The sequence below is a fragment of the Anomalospiza imberbis genome, chromosome 1 (genome assembly GCF_031753505.1).
Source record: "Anomalospiza imberbis isolate Cuckoo-Finch-1a 21T00152 chromosome 1, ASM3175350v1, whole genome shotgun sequence".
Lineage (NCBI taxonomy): Eukaryota > Metazoa > Chordata > Aves > Passeriformes > Viduidae > Anomalospiza > Anomalospiza imberbis.
This window is the reverse complement of record NC_089681.1, coordinates 121,993,180-122,016,852: the sequence shown is the minus strand read 5'-3', so window position 1 is coordinate 122,016,852 and position 23,673 is coordinate 121,993,180. Positions and strand designations below refer to the sequence as shown.

The 23,673-nt window shown below is 36.5% G+C and overlaps 1 protein-coding gene across 15 annotated transcripts in view; it reads left to right on the top strand.

The window, feature by feature from the left end:
* HDAC9 (histone deacetylase 9) overlaps nt 1-23,673 on the top strand; it is a 460,804-nt gene that overhangs the window by 318,113 nt on the left and 119,018 nt on the right. For all 15 annotated transcript variants that reach the window (XM_068209506.1, XM_068209496.1, XM_068209568.1 and 12 more), the window contains 3 exons: nt 2,431-2,564; nt 10,384-10,504; nt 14,899-14,948. In XM_068209506.1, coding sequence (XP_068065607.1) covers nt 2,431-2,564; nt 10,384-10,504; nt 14,899-14,948 — 305 coding nt within the window. The remainder of the gene's footprint in view (nt 1-2,430; nt 2,565-10,383; nt 10,505-14,898; nt 14,949-23,673) is intronic.

Genomic DNA, 23,673 nt, shown 5'->3' with positions numbered 1-23,673 from the left:
TATTCAAGTAAGAAGAATAAAAAAATAATTGAAAGAATGGCATGTAAAAGTAACTTTCTACTTTCAGCTAATTTTTCTTAATGTTTAACAAGCATTTCTATTCAAATCCATTCAATATAACAGCCTGTCCTACCTGAAAGCTTCTGAAAGTCCTGATGCCTGCACAGTTAGCACATAAACAGCTTCCCTGTGGGTCAGGGGGATGGGAGGAAATGTTTTCTTATCTGTTGCTATAATGGCCACTGCCAAACTGGACAAGCTGAGTAGGCAACAGACTGCAAAGTTAAAACTGTGACTGCCAAGAAAAGGAAAGAGAGGTATGTGAGCTTGCACTTATTTGTGTGCATACCTCTGAGTAACTTACAAGATCTGATGATAGAGCAGTGAGGTACTGCAGAGAAAGGAAATTATTAACTGCTTTGACAATGCCAGCAGATATTTTAAGCTGCATTAGCTTATTAGCTCCAGGTTTTCACTGGTTCTTTCTTTCTTTAAAAGAAAGCAGAACAAGAAAGTAAATTAAAAAAAATTATTGCTAATGAACTATTATGTTTACTAGAATATAATTTAGCATAAACTTAGTCATACTGAAGTTAGGTATTATATTTGCATTCTCCTTATGCTTAACATAAGTGTATTCTCATTTTGGCTTGAATACCAAGATCCCAAAGGATCAGTTCTAAAGTGCATGAGCTAAGAAATATGGCAGCATAAATATTTCTAGAGCAGCATAACTTCTGGCTGCTTCTAACTGAATTATCTCAGAACCTTAAATTTGAATCACCCACGATGTACACAGGCTCTCATTCAGAAGATCTTTTAAAGACTTTATTGATGTTCAATACCCATTAGAGAACTTTGTTAAATAAGGGTGGTATTGAGCATTTTGTTGAATCTGGACTTCAATTTTGTATTTTCTTAACTGGTCGACTATTCAGTAGCAGGCTAATACAATTTTCCCAGAACTGTGCTGGCATCCCCAGTAGTCGTGGCACACAAGAAAGATGTTCTGAATGCCAAGTATTGCAGCTTGGAGAAATAGTTTGAGTCTCTTTCAACTGTAAGAGAAAGAAAAAAGCCAAATGTTTCCCAAATGAAAATGGTCCACATAGGGGTAAGGAAAATAATTTTTGTTCCAGACATGTCTAGGAGAAATGCAAAGAACAAGTAAATACAGAAAATCATTTTTCAGTGTTTCAGACTTGGTTTGAAAGCCTTGAAAATTGAATTTAGCTTGAGCCTACTCAGTAAAATTTCTCTTTTGCTCCCAATACACAGCTACAGAGCAATGTGATATTGTTAGCTTTTTTTTGTATAAAGCTGTTTTGTCCTTGCATAAATGACCATAAAAAATTCAAAAGGTACCTTCCACTTGCAGTCAAACAACAGGATTTGATCCTAATTGAGTAGTGGGTGGAACTTTTCTTTTTAATGAAAAAGGACTCTGGCTGCCACTGTTTCAACTCTCTGAAACATTAATTTGATATGCTTTGAGATCTGGAATTAATATAGTATTAGTTAAGCAGTAAAACTGCAGAGTGCCATTGCCATTTCATAATTTATTTTTAAAGGTTTCTCTAAATTATATTCTTTACACTTCTATGCATAACATTTTCTTGTTGTATATAGGTCAACAGCTTTAACTTTAACCACTAGAGAAAAAGAAAACAAGTGATTCAGTAAGAAGACTATTTTTTTCTAGCCATAAAATCTTTCAAAAGACATCACCCAATTCCCCTTTTTCTTTATAGTTAATTGTATTTATTAATATAATTTCTTGAGAAATAATCTTTGCTTTATTGGTATCACAAGATTCACCTCATAAATCAAAATTCAGAGCCTCACAAAGGAAAAAGAAATTTAGGTCCAGAGAAGGGCAACAAAGCTGGTGAAGGATCTAGAAAGTGACTCCTGTAAGGAGCATCTGAGTGAGCTGTGGGTGTTTAACCTGGACAAAAGGAGGCTCAGGGGAGACCATACTGCCCTCTACAACTGTCTGACAGGAGGCTGTAGCCAGGTAGGGATTGGTCTCTTCTCCCAGACAAACAGCAACAGGACATGAGGACATGGCCTCAGCTGTGTCAGGGGAGGTTCAGGTTCAGGTTTGGACATCAGGACGAATTTCTTCCTAGGAAAGGTTGTCAGGCATGGGAATGGGCTTCCCAGGGAGGTGGTGGAGTCACCATCCCAGGAGATCTTCAAGAAACAACTTTTCATGGCACTCAGTGGTCTGGTCTAGTTGACAAGGTGGAGATAGGCCAAAGATTGGACTCAATGATCTTGGAGGTCTTTTCCAACCTGAATGATTCAGTGGGATTTTCATCTTGCTGTAATTGTCAAATAAAATCCAGTTTTGCTAAAGCATGCATGACAGGGAACAATGTAACTTGCATTTGTTTCGTTTCTTATTGTGCTGTCTTTGTATTGAAGGTGTTGTGTATGACAGTCTGATGCTGAAGCACCAGTGCATGTGTGGGAACTATGCTAATCACCCCGAACACGCCGGAAGAATCCAAAGCATCTGGTCAAGGCTGCAAGAAACTGGGTTGCTAAACAAGTGTGAGGTAATTAAAAATTAAGACCAAATACCTGACTTACTAAAGTAAATAGCAAATTTATTAACTCCTAGACCTGTTTTACTTCTGTAAGAAGAGAGTAATTTGTTTTAGGAATTATTTGGTCTTAACTGATAATATTAAAATAATGCATTACAGGAAAACACTCTTTCCAGTCAGAAAATAAAGAATGTACACAGTGTCATGCATCCACATGCATGAGAATATAAAACCCAGATATGATTATTCCTCACATTTATAAAGGAAGTAGGCAAGCAGTAGTCAAACAGTAAGTGCAGTCTTCCCAGTAGCATGGCTCTTAACTTTTTCAGAAGCTAAGGATTTACTTCTGTAGCATGTAACATTTTTTAAAATATAATTTGTATCACTCCATAAGCATACTGCATCTTGTCTTTTTTTAGACTTTAAAGTCTGTTTTCATAGCATGCTCCTTTACCTGGCATACAACAGGTCCCACGTGAAGCCCCAAGACATTCAAGAACAATCTTATAGGCAATAGCAAATTTGTAATATTTTTTCTGCTATGATTTCCCTCAAAAAATTGCATATTAAACGATGCTTCAATCAAATATGGTTTTTGAGGTTCATATATGATTTGGGTTAATTAAAAGTAGCTTTTTCTTAACATTCCCTGCTTCCTGTGAGTTTTGAAGCACTGTCAACTTCAGGAGCCTGTGGCAATTGCAGGTGTTTACTGCACTGCAGCACAAGTTAACAAAGTTCAGCAAAAATTTGCTAGTGTTCTGCCGGATCCCAAAATTTTCATGGATCTCATGTTCTATGTAATTACTTTTCTTTATATCCTTATATTTTTACAAACCCCAAGGAACTGGTTCAGTAGATCCCTGTGAATAGCTATTAGTGACTGTCCCCAAAGATTTTCTGTAGGTAGCTCAGTGTTCTGGTCAGTGAGATATTGCACGCACTGCAAATGGATTTGTTGTATACACTCATCTAACTAGATGGCAGCACTCTAACAGGCTAATTCTTTTTTTTAGCTTAGATAATTTTTTTGGTGTTCAAGAACACTTTCTTTCAGCAAGGCCCTTAAGGCCACCTATCACATTAGTGGTTTCACTGGGGAATCACATACTTCAAGATTAGGTTAAACATGCAGCTGAGTGTTTAGTACTTTACTAAAATAAAGCCTAGTTACCTTCTTGACTCAGGACTCCGTATTATAAAGAAAAGACAAAAGAGGGAAAATAAGTAAAATACAGTGTGCTACTATGTACTGCTTTTTTCACTAACAAACAGCTGCTGTTGAACAGTAAATTGTGTGGCTCTGTTAAAGGTGTAAAATGAAAAAGTGATATACCTTAGTTTGAGATGCATGCAGTGTAAGTTTCCTGGAAGATTTAAAGTTTCCTCTTGCAATTCTAAAATTTCAAAATCTGCAGCACAGCCTATTAGATCTTGCATAATTGAGTGAGAAGGGGAGAGAGAGAAAAGAAGTCACTTCATGTTGAGCTGCATTCAGCTAATTTTGACCCCAGCTGTGTGCTTTGAAATGAGGCTGGAATGTGAAATGAGCTGTCAAAATGTAAACCCTGATGATAAAATTAAGGAGTCTCAGTGTGAAGCTGGTGCATAGATACGGTGTTTATCTAGATCCTCTTATGTAGCTAGAGACAGAATTATATTTGGTGATGCAGTCTGTCCTTTGTTTCACTAAATTATCTAGCATGTGCGTGACATCAAACAAGTGCTTAAAACTGCTCACTTTCCAAAATAAGAAAGGGTACAGTGATACACTTAGTCGGTGCTCTGTTTCTTTAGAAAATCATTCAGCTGGATGGATAACTTGTGTCACTAAAGGAGTGATTATTGCATTATCCAAGATATAAAAAGCCACCATCAAGCTGCTTTCTGGAATATACCACATCAAGAGTGCATAGTGAAAGGATCATGGACAACTTCACCATCACTTCTGCTGAATTCTGAATGCCCCCTCATGGACACTACCATTTCTTAATATAATTTCTCAGCATAATTTCCCACAGTTGTCAGAAGAAGTAGGGAGATCACTGGTCAGGTTTTGCCACATGCATTACCTCATACACCAAGTCTAAAGGGCAGGTTAGCAACAGCAACCTGCAGCAGACACTTAGGAAATCCTCTGCAGTTAATGGTGAACTTTTTTCCTCTCTAACTAGTAGTCCCACAGGAGGGCTGCAGTCCAACTCTTTGTCTGATAAGGAGTTTTAGGATCAAAACTAGTTCAGTCAGAGGTAGTTCAGGTTTTTTTACCTTGCACTGTATGTATCCCTGGGCACAGGCTTGTTTAGGGGGCCCTCCCTATTTTCAAGATATAACAAGAAACCCGTATGAAAATTAACAACTTGTATCTTTATGACCCTTGTTATCTACAACAGGGAGCTTTATGTGGTTCCTAAACCTTTAGTGTGGATTAAGTCCTCTCACACAGCTCAGGTCTTTGGCAATAGAGAGATGACTGGCTGAGTGTTCAGAACTAACTTGGCACAGGATGATGAAAGTCATATAGACTAAGTCTAACACCGTGCTTGCTGCAGTTCATAGATTAATTTAGGTTGACTAATCTAGGCTTAATATATTTCCTTTATATATACCTGTACCTATTACTTATGCTGACCCCAAATTATTTTTAAAATACAACTTGGCAAAATCATAACAAGGTTTGAATGAGGTACACAAGCTGTGTATCTGCCACAAAATAAAATATGTCTGAGAATTTTCTCTACCCTTGCAGCCAACTGGCATGGAAAGGCCCATGTTCATACTACCAGGAATGCTTCCTGGCCCATGCCAGTGACCAAACAATGTCTAGGAGTTGTTTGGGAGAGTGCTAGTTGCTGCTCAGCCAAAACAGTATGAAGGACCACTTTAGCAATTTAATAGTACAGATGATTGTTACTCTGCCTGGGAATGTTTCCTGGCACTGCTTAGTTTACTGCTCCAGACACAGCCAGGAGGGCTTGCTTTTCCAGGCTGTATTTTGTCTTTCTAGCCATAGATACTTGTGCTCTAAAATTATTCAAACAACAGTTTGGAGGACTTTTGCTAAACCAAAAAATTAGTTTTAGCTTTCAGATTATTTTTAAAATCATATCCTCCTTCCAAACAGATAGATTAATTCCTCCATTGGATTCCTCAAGACAAGGGGGAAAATACATTTAGACCACTGCCAGTAACAGAGAGCCAGATTTGAGAGACCAGCCCCTGACTGAGCTCAGGGCAGGAGAGTGGAGGAATTCACACACATCACATCCACATTCATACACACATCGGTAGTGAACTTTTTTATAGTCCTGGTATGTATGTATTGGAAAAACAAAATTAATACACAGTATTTTTGCATTAGTTTCAAAGTTTAATGTATGTTTGCTGTAATGCCTGTTTGGTGTTTGTTAAAGGCTGACAGATGTAGAATAGATTGTTATCAAATGCAGACAGGGGCAGTAAAAGATGCAAAGATGGGTATGAAAACCTCCATGATGTTTTTTTTTAAAATTTTCCCTTGATAAAGAGCAATGCCTAGCAGCCCTACCTTTGGGACAATAAAAGACTGAATTATGTTTTGGTAGGGTTGTCTACTTTCCACTTGTTCTAGGGAGAGGAAGTATTCAAAAAACTCCTTGGGGGCTGTAATTTATGTACACATGACTGACATTAGGTTACAGTGATCAACACACTTTCAGAAGAGAAAAGAAAATGTAGCCGTGGTTCTGCTTTCTAGCCCCACCTTTACATCCCGTAGGGACTGTGGTCCAGCAAAACTTTTCAGCCTAGAATTTGTTCTGAATTTTGGCAGTTTTCTGGATTAGGGAGGCATCTTACACCTCCTGCTGTCCACATCTCATGGACTGAAGGGGAGAGAAGGAAAGAATTTAAAGTTGAGTCTGCCAGATTACATAAACTGAAACATTTGAAAAATTCCACTCTTTGAACCTCAGTTTGCCACTAAAGATAAAATAATGCAGGAAAAGTTAGTCTTTTCTAAAGAGCAAAAATATTTAGAGTGTTAAACATGTTCCAAATCAGTCTAAATCTTAAGAGTGTTAGGCACTACATGACCAAAATATATAAAGAGAATAAATGCATCTCTGTGTGGATGCATGTGTGTCAGAGGTGTGCCTGAAATTCCCACATGGTGCAGAGAGCAAGCGGTGTCAGTACACTGACGGGCACAAGACGTTACCTGTGCGTAGTTTTGAAAGCGAGAGAAAATGTAACAATTATGAGAAATCTCAGGAGGGCAGGAAAAGATCTGAATACCTTGTTTACAAGCTTGATAGCCTAAGGGAATTTCATACAAAAAGCTGCAATACATGCAATAAACACATTACACTAAGAGACCTGAGTGAGAAATAGCCTTAATCTCTGTTTAGCAGAGAGAAACAGCCAGCTTCACTTTTGTCCTTTTGAATCTCTACCTGTGCATGAGTTTACTCTGCTGATAGTCTAACCAAAATCTTCAGGTTAATAGAGACTGTCTGTGTGAAAATGTAATGGTCTCTTTTAAAAAGAAGACCAGACTTTGACCTTAAATTCTGTGAAAGGTGAAAACATTTTCCGATTGTGGGGACAATGGATTTCTAGTTCTAGACTGATTTTTCAAAGCACTCAGGTGTAAGTATTTCACTCTTCTGAGATATATAAATGTTTCTGTATATAAATGAGGGAACCACATATGTCAGAGGACAAAGCCAACACACAAATTGTCATACACATTAGAAAAGGATGACTTGCCTTCTACTAAGGATGTAGTAAATGGGTGAAAGTATTGTTCAGATTCTCTGTAATGAAACAAATACTGTTCATCTGTTTTTCCATGCTATTTCTCCTTTTTTGTTGGGTTTATGCCAACTTTCTGCTACATTTTATACTTTTGATACTACTGCGATCAATGAAAATTATGAAAGACACTTACAAATAAAAAAAAAGTCATGGCTAAAAGCATAGGTGTAAAGTTATACAAATGCATATGTTCTGTTGTCTGATAACTCATGCTAGTGAGAGCCAAAGTGATCACTTTGCATAACTGAAGTTTCATGAGACACTCAGGCAACAGACTTAGCATATAACCTAATTCTCCAGTCTAATTCTCTAGGGTAGAAACAGGTTATGCAGAAACAAGCTTGGTGCAGAAATTGAGTAGCACTGAGAAGGACACCCCACTCCACGCAGTTCCTCACAGTGAGGTCCTTGGAATGCAGCCATCAGATGAGCTGGCAGAACCCAGAGATTTAGATCTGCTAAATCCTGACGTCATTGTGTGAGAACTATTCTTAGAAATTATTACAGGTAATTTTTAATGCACTTTTTTCCTCTGTGCAGAGCCCTAGATAGTTGAGATTGATATGCAGCGATATTGCAAGGATGGGGTGAAAGGAACACAAATGAGGAGATGAGAATGCAGAAACAGCACAGACATGTGCAATGTTTATCCTTCCCTTTCCTCCTGCCATCTACAGTGTAAATGTCCTTGCTGAGAGCTGGAGAAGCCAAGGAGAAAGAGCAGCTCTGGGCTCTGCCAGTCCAGCTGATGGCTGCACTCCAAGGACCTCACTGTGGGGAGCTGCCTGGAGTGGGGTGTCCTCCTCAGTGCTACTTGATTTCTGCACCAAACTGGTTTCTGCATAACCTCTTTCTACCCTAGAGAATTTGACTGGTGATATTGGGTAGGAGGTATGTTGTTGGCAAAACATTTTGGGAGACCACTTCCAGACCAGATATCACAGAGCACCCCATTGTAAAAATAATGGCTAGCTGTGTGGTTTTTCATACTTAAAGGTATATGGCATTCCATTTAACAACACTTAAAAAAACCCCAGACAATTAACTGTCTTAAACATGTCTGAGAGTTTTTGTATACCTTGTAGAAAATATGTGACCAGAGAGTGAGTATTTTGCTCAAGGTTCTTTGGCATGACCTTCATAAAATTCCTTTTCACTTTTCTTATTCATTTATTTTATCTGTCTTAGAAGCCAGACTGCCTTCCCAGTTTTGTCATGGAGAATTGGCTATATCCATTTTAAAGCAGCTTGTTAGAAACATGGACCTTAATGAGAATGGATGAAGGAATAAATGTTACCAGTCACCTCACTTGTGAAGAAAAATATTTTATCTGACCCAGAAGAACCATTACAGAGTTTACTGACTCCATGAAGTAACATAATGTGCTGATTTTGATTGTGCAACTGTGTGTTAAAAGGACATGAGTGCACTGCTACAAATTCTCATGTGAGATTGGGAGAGGCTTGAAGAAATTAGAGATGAAAAAGGGTTTATTAAGTCATTTAGTTCTTGGATCATTCCCTAAAATGTTTTTTCCACTGCTGTGTCTAGTCAAGTTTTAAACACTGAGAGAAATAGGGCTTCCACCATTTCCCTGAGGGGGAGCTTGTTCCACAGTCATCTAGCTCTAACTCAAAGAATATTTTTCCTCATTAGGCAGAAAAAATTCCCACTGCTTAACTCAATATAAATTGTGCATGGTTCTTCTGACCTCCTATCCCCCAGGCATCTCCTCTTTTCTGTAGTGCACATTCTCTTTAATATTCATAATATTGCTGTCCTCTTCTAGTGCAGAGGTTGGTGCTTTTCAATGTCTCTGACAAGGTGTTGGATACAATAAGAATTTAACTTCCAAGAAAACTAGAATTAAATGCATTTCTGCAACAGGTAAATCATTCTAGTTGAAAATAGGATAATCTATTTAGATAATTGCTGTAACTGTGTATCTGTATACCTTGAAAGTCAGATGCAGTCAAAGCTCTGAGAGAGTTGGCCCTCAGTGCTCATAAGGACCAGGTCTGCAAATAGGGTCCAAGACCTTAAAATTAAGATGTTTTTCTCTTCAATTTATCCAATATCAACAGGAAAGATGATCTTGGGTCCAGAACTTTGTTGACAGTGCTGTTTATTATGCCCAACCCTGAACAAAAACTGATTTATTTTGCTGTATCTGCAAAGGCTGTACAGCACTAGCACAAGCAGAGAAATAAATATTGTTATGATACGCTGTAACTCTGAATACACACAAGGAACAGATATGACAAATAAGAAAGTGTTAGGTTTTTTACCTTTCCTGCCTTTCTTCCTTCCTAAACTGATTTGTAGAAAGACGTCCCAGATTTTTTACATCTTGCTTTGGGGCAAGTACAGGCTGGACACCCAGTTAAAAAGACAAACTTCACTGACAAAAATACAAGAAAAAGAGTGAGTCATCATGTGTAACAGCAAAAATATTAATCACACATGATCACACATGTGTGTATATTGATATTATCACACAGTAAAAATTTAAAAAACACACAAATATGTTACTAAAGCATTTAAAGTTTAATTTTCTTTTTCTCCCTGTCTCTCCACACTATGATTATGTTCCTCCTAGCATCATAAATCACAAGTACTAGTAATGATGCAAACAGCATTAATCCTCATACCAAACACATCTGCAGCTTACAGGTGTGAATAATATTTTTCTCTCTAAATCAGTTTTTTTTCTAGCCAGATTTACTTAAAATATATTTAATCTTTTGGTTTGTATCTCTTAATATATTATGTAGAAAAGAGTCAGAATCTTTTCTTTTTCTTTTATGTGAAACCCTAGGCTAAAGTGAAGCATTTTGTGATAAAGCACCCATGCATTTGTTTTTCATATAGCATTACTATAATAAACAAATCAGTGTCACATTCCTGCATGACGCAATTTCAACCCATTATTAATCATACTAAATGTTATTTCGGACCTTTACTTTTTTTTTTTTCTCCCTAAATATTGTCAGTGGAATATTGTAGGCCTCTGCTGTTTTCTTTCAGCGAATTCGAGGTCGAAAAGCCAGTCTGGAGGAAATACAGCTGGTTCACTCTGAACATCATTCACTGCTGTATGGCACCAGCCCACTGAACAGACAGAAGCTGGACCCCAGGAAACTCCTAGGTCTGTACAGGCCTCTCTATTCTACTGAGAACAGCACATTCCAGCACTGTCATTAGTCATAGCTGGTGTCAGTTTAAAACACTTGGCAAGCAGTGTGACAAAAATTCACTTTTTCCAAATGCATTGCTATGTGCAAGGAGAACGTTACAATGGAAGCCAAATATAGATTAGCAAAATACACTGGCTGGAAAGCAATGATATGAGTTTCTCCTAATTTGCTTCAAAAACCGTCAGTGTTAACCTTTTACTGTAACTTGTTCTCCATTGGAGGTCAGTGGCAAATTTGAACACAGTTGGTTTTCTACCTCCTTGTATTCTTTGATTTGAAATTAGGAATTTGAGATCCACTTGCTTGTCAGAATTGTTTGTTTGTTGTTCTCATTTGCTTTATTTCAACTATTTCAGCCCTGTCTGCAGATGCTATGCCTAAGTTTTTCTAATAAGTGAACTTTATTTTAATGCCTTCTCATTATGCAGGATATGATATCTTTCTGAAAAACGTGGGGGAAAATACATTAACATTAAATGCACCTATGGTTGTACAGAATAGCAGAAAACTGACAGGTTTTTCCACGTACAGTATCTTCATTCACATCCAATGCTCAGTGTATGTCTTTTGTACCACACAAGTAGGGTTAAAATGAGCTCTTCCATTAGTGTAGCATGAAGCAAGTCTACTTGTCAGAAACACAAAATCTAGTGCATGAAAATCCATGAGTGAAATCCTGCCATTTATATTTCATTACACTTTGGAAACTTATGCTGTTTCTTCTGTCAGGCAGACTGTTGCTTCAGGAAGTCCTAAGATCATAATGTTATATAAGTTTATACATTTTTCTTAGCCAAGGCAGCATCAAAACTGAAAAATATTTACAGTAGAATAGATTCTCAGGAGCTTGAATTTCTAGGTAGGAAATCCTCCTTTAAAAAAAAGGTGTTTCCAAGAAAAAGTTCTAAATTCCTGCAATTCCAATTAAAATAAATTTCCAATTAAATCTGAAATATTTTTATTTGATTTCATCAACATTGTTAAATTGTTCCTTTTTGATACAGTCAAGCATTTCATTTAAATTTTGTTGGGTTTAATTACTTTTATTTTCTTTTTTACATTATTTAATATAACATACATTGATATAAAATATTGTTCCGATTTTTGATCTCAGTGGTTGAGCAGCATCTGGGATGCAGTGTGCAGTTGCAGGTACAAGGTTAAGAAGGAATGGACCTGACTGTGTTTGTGACGTACTCAGAATTCAGAAAGCTTTGTTTATCCAATCTCAGAAAATCATTTCTTGGCCCACAGTTTCTTACTGGACATGTTTTGCCTTTTTTATTAGACACTTACTCCAAAACATTTACTCTTTAAGTTTATATCAAGATCACACTCTTAGAACATATTCTGAGTGTATCCTTGGCTCACTGCCGTTTTCTCTCTCTGTTTCTAGGATATTTTCTTGTTGCATCTCACATGGCCTTTTACCAAGACATAAGTCAATAAAACACCCTTCCCACATGCTTTTGCATGTGCCTGTGTTCTGGCTGGATGCTCTAATCATTTGGCCTTCCAGACTCTTGGATAAAGGAACCTAATTGTCTCTTACATTTTTCCAAAATGCAGTCCTGATTTTGCTGTCCCCATTTCAGTTGAGGTTGAACCTAACCAATAATGACATTAAAATTAACATCTTTGTATATTACAGAAATTCAATTTACATGTACCACAGGAAAAATATTTAAAGAAAATGTTTCTTATAGAATGTCATCAATAACAACATTGTCTCAGAAAATATTTTTATTTCAATGAAAGTGTCTTATTTTTTCTACAGAAATAATTCCATCAAATGATGGGTTTGCATCCTAATGAAAAGCAGGACCTAACCTCCCTTTCTTTACTCCTCTACCCATCCAAAAGGACAGAAGTACCATTTGTTCACCACTTATGTTCCAGAAAATGTATGTGTTTCCCGTTCCTCGTTGGAGGAGTGCATCTGCCTTGCCTGAAGCTCTTTTTCTTTTTCTTTTGAAATTGAGCTTTTACTCATAATTTTTCCTCAGTTTATCAGATTCTTAGTCCCCAGTCATCAGTCTCCCAATCAGCTTCCTTGACTTCTGCAGGGGCCTGACCTCAGTCAGTGATGGGTGCCTCAGCACCTAATTTGACAAACTAGCTTCTATGCCTTTTTGCACTGGTATTCTGGAATACAAATCTTGGAACATTTCTAGTTCTATCAGTAAACAGTTGTACTGAATTTAAAGTGCTGGTGACTACAAACTCTGCCCTAATGCCGAGTCAAAAAAATGTGATTATTTAGACTTTGTCTTCTATCTTACTTAAAATATCTTAATATCTTCTGGGACATCAACTTCAAACACCATGGGAAATTCTCACTCCAATTCATTTTTAGAGTAGCTTTTTGCTATTGATTTTCATTTATGACAGGCTGTTGTGAGCTTTCCTTTTTTGTGAGGCTAGCTAAGCGATGGTCTCACTTTCTCTTAGTCCAACATTTCCCCACTGTTCTTTTCATGAAATCTCAATGTTTCTCTTGTTCTTCAGAGTTTGGCACTGTAAGAAGCGAGTATTCCAGCCAGCTTCTTGATACACTGAAAATGCTTCCGTGCTTGTTTTCCCCAGTTTTAGTATTATCTTCTGATTGATTTCAGTGTCCTTCCTCACCATCTGCTTTCCTGTATTTACTTTATATTTACTGTTTTTAATAGTGTTTACCATGCACAATGTGCCTGTCTGCAGGGACATAAATGAGAATTCATCTGTTGCCTCTTATGTCCCAACTCCATCGTGGAATTTAAGAAAAAATGTCTAGTCATTCAATATTCTAAAAATGCCTTCTTTTATCTTAGATTACATCTTATGTTTCCATTAATGTCTTCTGGCACTTTAACAGCACTATTTTTTTTAGTTATCTGCCTGAGACTTTTTCATCTTCCCCATAGTAAAAAGTGAAAAATTGGTCCCTGAATCTCCTTAGCAAGAAATCTGGAAACTCCAACTTGCACCTCTGACAATCTCCTGTAGCCAACATTTCCTTGCATGTCTGGGGCCATTAGGACTCACAGTATGAAAATACTCTGCATAGCTGCTGCACCTGCATTTCCCCTGGTAGCTCCACAGGAGGTTTTGTTTGGCTTCTCTCGCACACTGTGCAAACTGATCAAAGGCCTCTAGTCGGGTAAAAATGCATCTTGGATTTTACTCAAAGTGTAAAGCACTTTCCTCATCCCAGAACTTGCAGTCTGGTCTCTCATACTTCAAAGATGATGGCTTATAGTTGTCTTTATGCATTTCACTGGCACCTGCTAAACATGAGTAACTGCAGCATTCGCCCCTTCCATAACAATGGGTGACTCCTCTAGGTAACTCAAGTGATTCACTATCTAATGTTTCCTCCAGATGGCCAAGTTACAAAGCCAGTTCTGTGATATGGCAGGGGAAAAGCCTATGTTCTCTTCTGCAGCTGCCTTAGGATCAGATTACACACCGGGATAGGAACTGCATCAAATCCTGAGATCCATACCCGGTTTTCATATTGTCATTATCATGACAAACCCTGAGTTTAGTAGTAGCAAAAAAAAAAATAAAATAAAAAAGAAAAATTAATGAAATGTGAGTATAAATATTAAGGTAAACCCTATCATATTAGCTAATGTATACAGTACATTAGCTAGAAATTAAATTCTAAAACCTATTAAGTGTTTGTTCCCTTTTTTATAATGAATTTACAGAATAATATTAAAAAAATAATATTTCAAGTTATGTTTTCAGAATATTAATACAATCATTGATGTAATGTAAATGAAGAAAAGATCATTTTTATGTAGATATAAAGACTAAGACTGCAATTTTCAAAGGAGAAACTCTTCTGAAGCAAATAAGCTAAGAAATTAGTTATCAGTTTTATGTAAACTTAATGTGGTTCCCTCTGTTGTCAGTGAAAAGAAACAGGTACTTCTCAAGCATAATTCATCCCATCAGTCATGTAGGCTGGATGGAGGTGCCTGCCTCATTCCTCTAGCTGGAAAAGAAGCTGAGGTGAGCAGCTTAGTCAAGCTGCTTATCAGTTACAGATATCAGGATGATTAGTCACCCTAGTTCAGAGTGATTTTCTGTGGAATTTTGATCATTATATTCCTTTGAAACTATCACTTACCAGTCTTAAAATTTTTCACTGTTGCATAACAGTACCTTAAAATTCCCATGGCTGATTTGATTTCTAAATATTATGATTATTTTTTGTACTATTATCTGGCATTTTCATGGTGATAATAATACTGAAATATGAATTACTGTAAAGAATAAGGAAATACTGTTCCAGTATTTAAATGTCTTTTTTGATAAACGATGCTTATTGTTTCTTTTTTTCTTGAATATATAGGAAACGTGTCTCAAAAACTCTTTTCCTTGTTGCCTTGTGGGGGACTTGGGGTAAGTAGATTTTTTTTACTTTTTTTTCCACAAAAGGGACAGAACACAACATATGGGTTCTCTGGTTAATTCTTTAGCACTATCAGTTCAAAGTCTTCCGAAGCTGATAAAAAATGTAGAGATGAAACATGAGTGCTGTGTTTTCAAAGACATGGAAGACAGCACATTACAAGAGGCATATGCAAGAGTTAGGGACAAATTTTGTGTAAATATGCCCATTTCTAGTTATCCTACTTTGGGTTTTTTACATGAGCTCTTTTCTTGAGGAAAGTAACATGGGCACAATTGTTATAGCAAAATGAGCTGTTTCATGTCCTGTTGAAAAGTAAATATGCTCCACACTTCTCTGAAATACAAAAAAGTTGCCAACGCTAACATTTAGCAAGAAAAGGACTCACTAGTTGCTAGACAATACCTTGGATATTAAAATAATAAATTATGTAAGCATTTTTGTACCCTGTTTTGAAATGGATTAATCCTGAAGCACAAGCTCGTATTAGGACACAGTAGACAAAAATCTGCAGAAAGAAACTTGTTGCAACACTAGGTAAAAGAGTAAAGCTAAATTAGTGAAAACCATGTAGAATTTCTACTGATATCAGTATCATGCTCCTATTAAATTGTAGCAAAGGTAATGCCAAGGAGAAACAATTTTTCACATAAATGAGTTTTTCACACAAAAGTATTTAATGCTTTTGGTCCAGCTGGATCCAATATTTACTGATGTCATCAATATCAAAGTGAAATGGTAATAATATTCTATATATCAGTGGGCTGGATGCTTGATGTATATTTTACTTCCCTTTTACTGCTTCCCAGTGAATTCTCTGAGTATCTCCTCTGAAAAGTCTGAGCAGACATAAAGGCATAATCTCTGGAGGTCAACTTTCGCTGCTACCTTTTACAGCTTTACTTACCTTTATTCTCCACAAAGGATAAATTCCATACTATACTTGTATGTTTCTATGGCAGAAGAAATACTAATTTTATAAGGTTTTAACACAATCAAGAAAAAAAAATGCATTTCAACCTTCAGTATTTTGTAATTTTGGTGGATTTCTGAACTATGAGTTTAAAAAAAAATTAATCAGTCAGTCATAATCATTATGGCTCCTCCACCTTGGACTTAGCTTGCTGAAGATCTTGCCTAAAATTTGGAAGTTGGTGACTATTGACTTTCCAATCTGGAAACTTGGGCATCATTTCTATATGTATTTCAGCTAACACTACACATTGACATGTAGATGTGTTTGCACATGTACCTCTGCAAACTATTGTGTGTACACATATATACACACACTGGTGTGTAAAAAAAGGTAATTTTTCACACTGCTGATGCAGAGATAATTGAAGAAAAAATTAATAAATTTAAAGGAAAGGATGTTCAGGCTTCTGAGTAAAAAGAAGATTATGTAAAAGTTCTTGAAAAAATCTATTTGAGGGCCTTGGACAGTAAAATAGACTATAGCATTCTTTAAAAAGTAAAGGATAAAACTTTTCTATGAAACAGATTATTGTCACCAGAGATGACCAGAGATGTGATTTGAAATCCTTCTACTAATGACAATATGTTTCATTCCAAAGCTAACACAAGTCAGAATTGTTCAGTACAACTTCATTGTTTTAAGCATTTAAATTCATCTACACTTTTTTTTCCAGTCTGTTTCATTTATTTCTTATTTAATTTCATAGAAATTGGATTAAAGACCATGTTGTAGAAATTAATCTTTTATTTATTTATTTTCTAGTTGGTCTGCCTTTCTATATATGATTACTGTCAGGCTTGCTGTGGGGCTCTTTTAAAGGAATGGGTTATGACCTTTTTCAAGGTAAATAATCAGATTAGGAGCTTTCTTTCAGCAATATTTAGCTGTCGATTGGTCAAGATGAGCTCTGGGAAAGGGAGCTGCTTAAAACTATGTGGTAAACAATTCTTAAGCTTACTTTCAGAAATGATAGTGGAAATGAGCAAGAAATATTGATACTTAGTAGCTTTCAACTTAAATGAAAGGTATAAAGCAGTAATCAATGTAAAGCAGGAAGTGTAGTTCACGCAAAGATTTTCAGGAGGGATGGAAGAATTTGATATGTTTTATGTTTGTTGTATATTTTTTCCTCCTTGCTTATATCATTACTTGTTTGTTACAGAATATAACACAGTGTTAAGAAAAAAATTCTTAAATTTTTTTTAAGAAAAAATTCCATTCTTTCAGGAGACTTCATGATTGTCTTTTGCATGAGAGTTTTCAGAGCTCTTTAATCCTATTATTTTCTAACCATATGGGGACCTTGCTGTTATTACGCAGCTCTATCATTACATAGATTATTAGTGGTTCGACTACTCACAGAGCGGACAGGAAACCTAGGCTCAGTTCTGTCCACTCCCAGGCTGGATTTAATATCAGAGACCCCATTTCTTAGTGAGTGTTGCTACCACACAAGAGATCAAATATTATTTCTGGTTGGGGACCCCACACCATGCACTGAAGTGATGCCATTGTTGGAAAGAGCACCGGACAAGTAAGGCTTCATCCCTAAGTAGGATAACGCCCATCTACCTAAGGCTATGATCCACCTGTTACATAGAATTTTAAATACTTCCAGGTCCTAGGTCTGAGGCCCTGTTCCACAAACAACTTATAAATTTGATGTAAAAGAATTACTGAACAGAATAAAAACTGCTCTTGGATCAAGAAATGGAAGCTAGGACTTCTTAAATATTGAAGACAGGATGACTTGATGACTTATATTGTTCACAGACAAATGTCCAAGTAACTTCTGTACCCTGAATTCTACTCTACTACTGATTTTCTTAACTCTGTTCTAAAACTGCAGCCAACATCAGGGATCCTCTTCTCTGAACATTGCTTACAGTTACAGTGAAAGAAAGTTTGTTTCAAGAATCTTGAAAAGCAAACAAGAGGCAGCCTGTGTCCATAACTAGCATTTTCTGATCCTTTACTATCACTCCACTAAATCTTTTGTAGCAGTGAAAAAAAAGTATGTAAAAATAATTTCACTAATTTTGTAAACACTTTTCATCCATGTGAATTTTCTTTTAACTAGTGCTAGGGCTTGTTTATGTCAAAGTTATTGGTTTAGTATATGTTATGCTTTCAGGAGAAATCAAATAATTTTTTTAGTTTCATAAAAAACTATAGAAGTAGCAATTAGCTGTCTTATCTAAGAGCAGAAATCTGTTTCATCTGTACAGATAAATTTAACATATCTCACAAAGAGACAAAAAAAATTGTCTAAACTAGCATCCTAAATTTGCCCATAACAGATTTCCTTTCAATGATGGTTAATATTTTATCAGAGGACTATCCAGGGTCAGGACTATAAAATCCACTGAAGTATGGGCTCTCCCTCCTGTAATAATGCTTTTTATGTTTTTTTTTTTTTTTTCTGTCAAGCTTAACCTTGTTCCAGAACCAACTGTTGTTAAAGAATTCTAATACCGGGGGGATGAAATTCTTTGTGTTGGAGAGAGGCTAGCAGCTCTGTGGCCAGGAGTTTTAATAAAAAGAGAAGGTTTCTTGCAGCTGGTCAGAGGTTTGGAATGTGAAAAGTTTTCCAGGAGTGGTGGGTAGATTGCAGGTGAAGTGGCCAAATGGGGAGAGTAATCACAAATTACATTTTGGGTCTGTGGATTGTCAGACCATTCCACAATTTTTCATCTGTAAACAGCCACTAGAGCTATAACTGATCATTTGACCAATGTATCCATCTATTGCACTTCCTCTCTTGTTGTGCTGTGAAAATGACAATAAGAGAAGCAGAAATCTACTTTTAATGGGAGTAAGTTTCATCTCCTTGTCTCTGTCTGTCACTAAAAATAGTGATTGTTTTCTTGTCTGTTTGACCTGCTGCTGTGTGAAGAAATCTTGAAGTCATTTCTCAGCCATATTTTTTTGTCCAGTTGATAGGCAAAAAACCCCACAAAAGCAAAGAAGAGCAGGCTTTTATGATAATGTCATCATCGGCTCCCAGCTTCAAACACTTCTGCGGCTTTTGAATTGTCATTTATAACTTGGAACTGAACCGGCCCATAATTCCCTTGATGCATTTAGAGAAATTGATAACAGACTGCTTCTTTTATGGCTCAGAGGAGGCAACTGCCATCACATCACTATTGGCAGTCAATATTATTTTCTGACATGGTTGTAAAAGTATAAAGGGGCTTATGGCATTTGTTTAGATGAGGAATGGGCTCTCAAGCTGTGCTGGGGTTTATGGGTCCAGATTACTGAGAAGCAAAGGGAATATGATGTTTGCAAACAGGATATGATTTTATTTAAGTTTGGGTTTCATACGTTGTTCCCTGGGGACTGTCCTGCAGACAGAAGAGAATTTCACTTTTATCATATGAAATTGGGCAGTTATCCAATCCCCCCTGCTCTCCCACCATCCTCCCCACCAAGGACACTGCTCCAAACCTGTAACGCGTAGTCAGAACTTAAAATTGTAAGAGGAGGATCTGGGGGAGAAAGCTGCCCTGCAAAAAAACAGACTTCAGAAAAATTAATGTTTAGTGAGCTGAACAGAGTGGCTCTTGGGCGAAATATCGAGCCATCTGAATAGCTAAGTATGGCTTGTACATAATGTCCATTGCATTTCCTCTAATTTTGCTGTTACAGCAGTAAAACAGAAACAGTATCTTCTGCTGAGATTAGCTGGTCTTGTTTTGAAAACTGAAGTGTGACTTGGATCTTTCATATCAGAAAGCAATTTGGCCTGTAATTGCCAAGAGAAGAATTTTACAGTTATAAAATCTCTCAACATATTTACAAAACTTACAAACCATTCTGAATGTTAAATTCCTTCCTGCCATTCCTTGCTGTGGCAGCTGACAGTGCTACTTTTTGTCCTGACCACACAGGAAGAAAAGCAATAAGAAAGGCAAGATTTTACTAGTACACAAGTTTAGTAAGTCATCCAGGAAACGAAATGGGTTTTGCTGCTTCTCATTCGTCCCTTGATCTTCTCAGTCTGTGCCCAGGAAGAATTTTCAGCCTTTACATATTATGACCCTTCATTCCTCTTATTTCTGTAAGAGCTAATGGTACCACACTGGTTCCATTACCATGGTACAACAGTGTGAAAATCAAGAAAATATTAGCAGTGCCATTGCCTTCTTGTAGCAAGTTTAGGTTCTGGGCTGGTTAGATATCTTTCCTTATACCTGCACACATATGCATCAGTAAAGAAATTAGACTGCCCATAGTTTAGGCACTGAAATGAACCATCCCCTCCACACAGATATTAGAATTAACTTGTGCCTTTTCCCTATATTCCAGGCTGTACCACAATAGGTACAGTTATCTCAACAGAAAAGTGTGTCTCTTTCCTAGTTTTGGGAAAGCAATCTGAAATTCCTATAAGCTCATCTATTCAATATTAAGTTTTCCATTGTGAAACCATTAATATACCATGCTGCCAATATATTCATAAAATACTGACTCATTAACCTACTGAAATCTGCCAGTTACAACATTTTGGAGCACACTGCAAAAGGCTCCCAGGAATGAAGGACTTGTTTACCTCCTAAAAATGTCAGCTATATCACCCCTAAAAAAATACCAAGATTTAATCAAAAAACAGGCACATTATACTTTAATTGACATACTTTGCAGACTATTTAGGACTCACAGTTACACAGTGTTGACTGTGATATTTTCTGCAGAGGTCAACAAAAATGTGTGATTAATAAGGCCACCCTGGTACCACTCCAAGGTAATTTAAGGCCACTGGGGATAGAACCATGCCAGAGCTGGAAGTTTGTCTAAAGAAAAAATAGTGAATAGATAGAATTAATTTAATTAACATTTAACTAACATTTAATTAACTTGCAGTCCAAAACAATAGTTCTCTGAAGACTCCCTTGTCCAGTTTTATGTACTGGCATTAGAAAGCCAAATGCATCAGTACAGCAGGAGTCATTCTACCTAAGATCAGAAGAACTGACTGGAGGGCCTTGATTTCCTTTTCTGACAGAGCCTTGTAACAACTAAGTTTCAAATTTTATGCACATTGATTTTAGGAAAAAAACCAAACAAGTGTGATAAGGTGAATCTTGATCACAGCTGAAAACAGCCAGCCTTCCTTTCCTGAGGTACACAGACCACCTCTGGTTCTGGGAAGTGCATCAGCGTTTCCTGGGCCGGGAGAGAATGCCATATTTATCATATCAACACCATGGCCACAAAAAAATTTCTTCACACTACAAGGCAGATACTTCATCCCATTCTTGTTCCTTCATGGCACTGAGGTGGCCCTGTGCCATCTACCACAGAGCTTGATGTTTCATGAGAGGTCAAACTGTTTAGCTGAGAGACACAGTTCTTTGGTATTGCTCCAGGCACAATACAATGTTCTAGAATAGTTCCAGACTGCTTTTACTTGCAGCAGGCAAGGATAAAAAGCTCAGACGTGGTAATCTCACAACACATCAAACACATAATTTGGTCTCTCAAACTATTTTTTTGCCCTTTTTAACAAAGGATGGTTTCCCCTTGCTACTCAACCAGATTAAATTTTTAAACAAATATACATTATATGGAACACAGAAAATTATTGGGAAGTTAATGAACTACTGTAAAGACAAATCTTAAATGGTCTTACCTAATTTTCTGCATTTTCTAAAAACTATAGTGTTTCCAAAAGCAAACATGATGCAAAGAAGCTCCTTATTTGCCAAAATAGAAAACATAGATAGATAGATATAGATATAGATGATATAGTCAGATAGATGATATAGATAGATATAGATATAGATATAGATGATATAGATATAGATTAGATAGATATAGATTAGATATAGATATAGATTAGATATAGATATAGATAAGATATAGATATAGATAGATGGCATAGATATAGACATAGATGGCATATATAGATATAGATATAGATGATATAGATATAGATAAATATGCACAGGTATGTTAAGTGTAAATAGTGGCATAGTACCATATCCAATCTACTACTACTATTCATTCTTCCCAGAATTTATCACATACACACATATAGATTTGACAGTAACTCTGTAATTAAAGAAGAATTCACATTTGCACTTTAAAAACGCATCATGTGTTTATTGACAGAATTTAACCCCCGGATGGACAGAAGAACTCTCTGAAAACTAAATGTTCATGTGTTGTTTAACTGAATGAACACCAGGTTCTAGTGTAGTCCCACAGTGGCCTCTAACAAAAAGATCATCTACATCCAGGCAGAAAGCTGAAATGTTATGTTTTAATAAAAATATGTTCAGTGGTAAATGATTAAACTTTGCAAAACTAAGGCTTTAATAGTGCACAAAGAAGTTGCATTTTCTGTAACTGTATGCATTACAACCAACTATACATTGTTGTATCTCCTTGTCTACAAACTCCTGGAAAGTGCAAGATCAAACATGAGAAGGCAGTTGCACATGCATTTTCACACACTAACCCATTAAATACTAAAACAAATGTCAAGTTAAATTAATAGACTACTTAGGGCTAGGCCTGAAAGTGCAGTAACATTTTTTACAAGCATCTGGTGATATATGCCACATATCTGAGACTTGAATCTGGGCCTAAGTGTTTTATTTATGAGTTTTTTCTAAAAACAAGATCTAATCCACATCTAATCCATGCTATCCTCCCTCCATTGCTCCTATCAATGATCCACACATCACTGTTTCTCTAAGGTTTTGAGATCCTTTACAGTGTCTAACACATGCTTTATGAGACTTTGAGATTCTGGATGTCTATCATAAAAGTTAGTTTAAGAGAGAAACCAAGTAGAGTTATTTCTTTTTGAGATATTGTTGTATTCAAGCTTCAGCTTGACTTAGCCTGTTTTTTTTTCTGCTTCTCATTTTGAATAAAAAACTATTTATTTTCCAATACAGACGTCACATATTTATTTTTATTTACAAACTTTAAGATTAATTTCATTTTTATAGAGGGAATGCTGCATTTAAATCAGGGGATGACTACCAATATCAGTAACTCCGATAGCCATTCAATATTTAATTAATAATTAAAATTTTTACTGAATATTTTCTGAAAATTGACTTTGATTGGTCTTTCATGTTAGTTCACTACTGGCAGGTAAAACTTGAAAGATGTTAAGTATTCTAAATCAAATTGGTTTGTGTATTGCTCACATTCCCTGTTCTTGTGGAAAGCCTGGAAAGACATTTTTGGGGACAGAATTAATAGCCTTTAAAACTATTTTTAGAAGTCCTTTTCCCTAAATATTATTACTGATAAATTCTCCTACTGGAATTATTCAAACACAGAAGTCAATGCAAGACTAAGGGAGTTCCATGGTTTTTGTTTAAGCAATGATTTGTGGTGGTTGTTTGAACTATTCATCCTGCTGGAGCCCAAAGATCACATGCCCTTCACAAATTATTTGTAAATCACACTGGTAGGCAAGAAAATATGCAAAGCTGCTCTATTCTGGATACTCTTTATGGTAGGCATTTTACATCAAAACAGCTGGAAATGCCTTTGACAGAAAAAAATCCTTGATTCAGCTGCAATAGCAGTAAAAATAAAGGAAGCTCACTGTACATATTTTTCCTAAAGTAGTACACTTTTACACACTTCCTGTATCTGGAATTTATGGAAAAGACGTCAGCCATGTAAACCTCTTCTCCTTTGTTCCTTAACGAGTGACATGGCTGACAGGCCATTCATTAGAAGTTGTTCCTTGGAGATGATGTGCA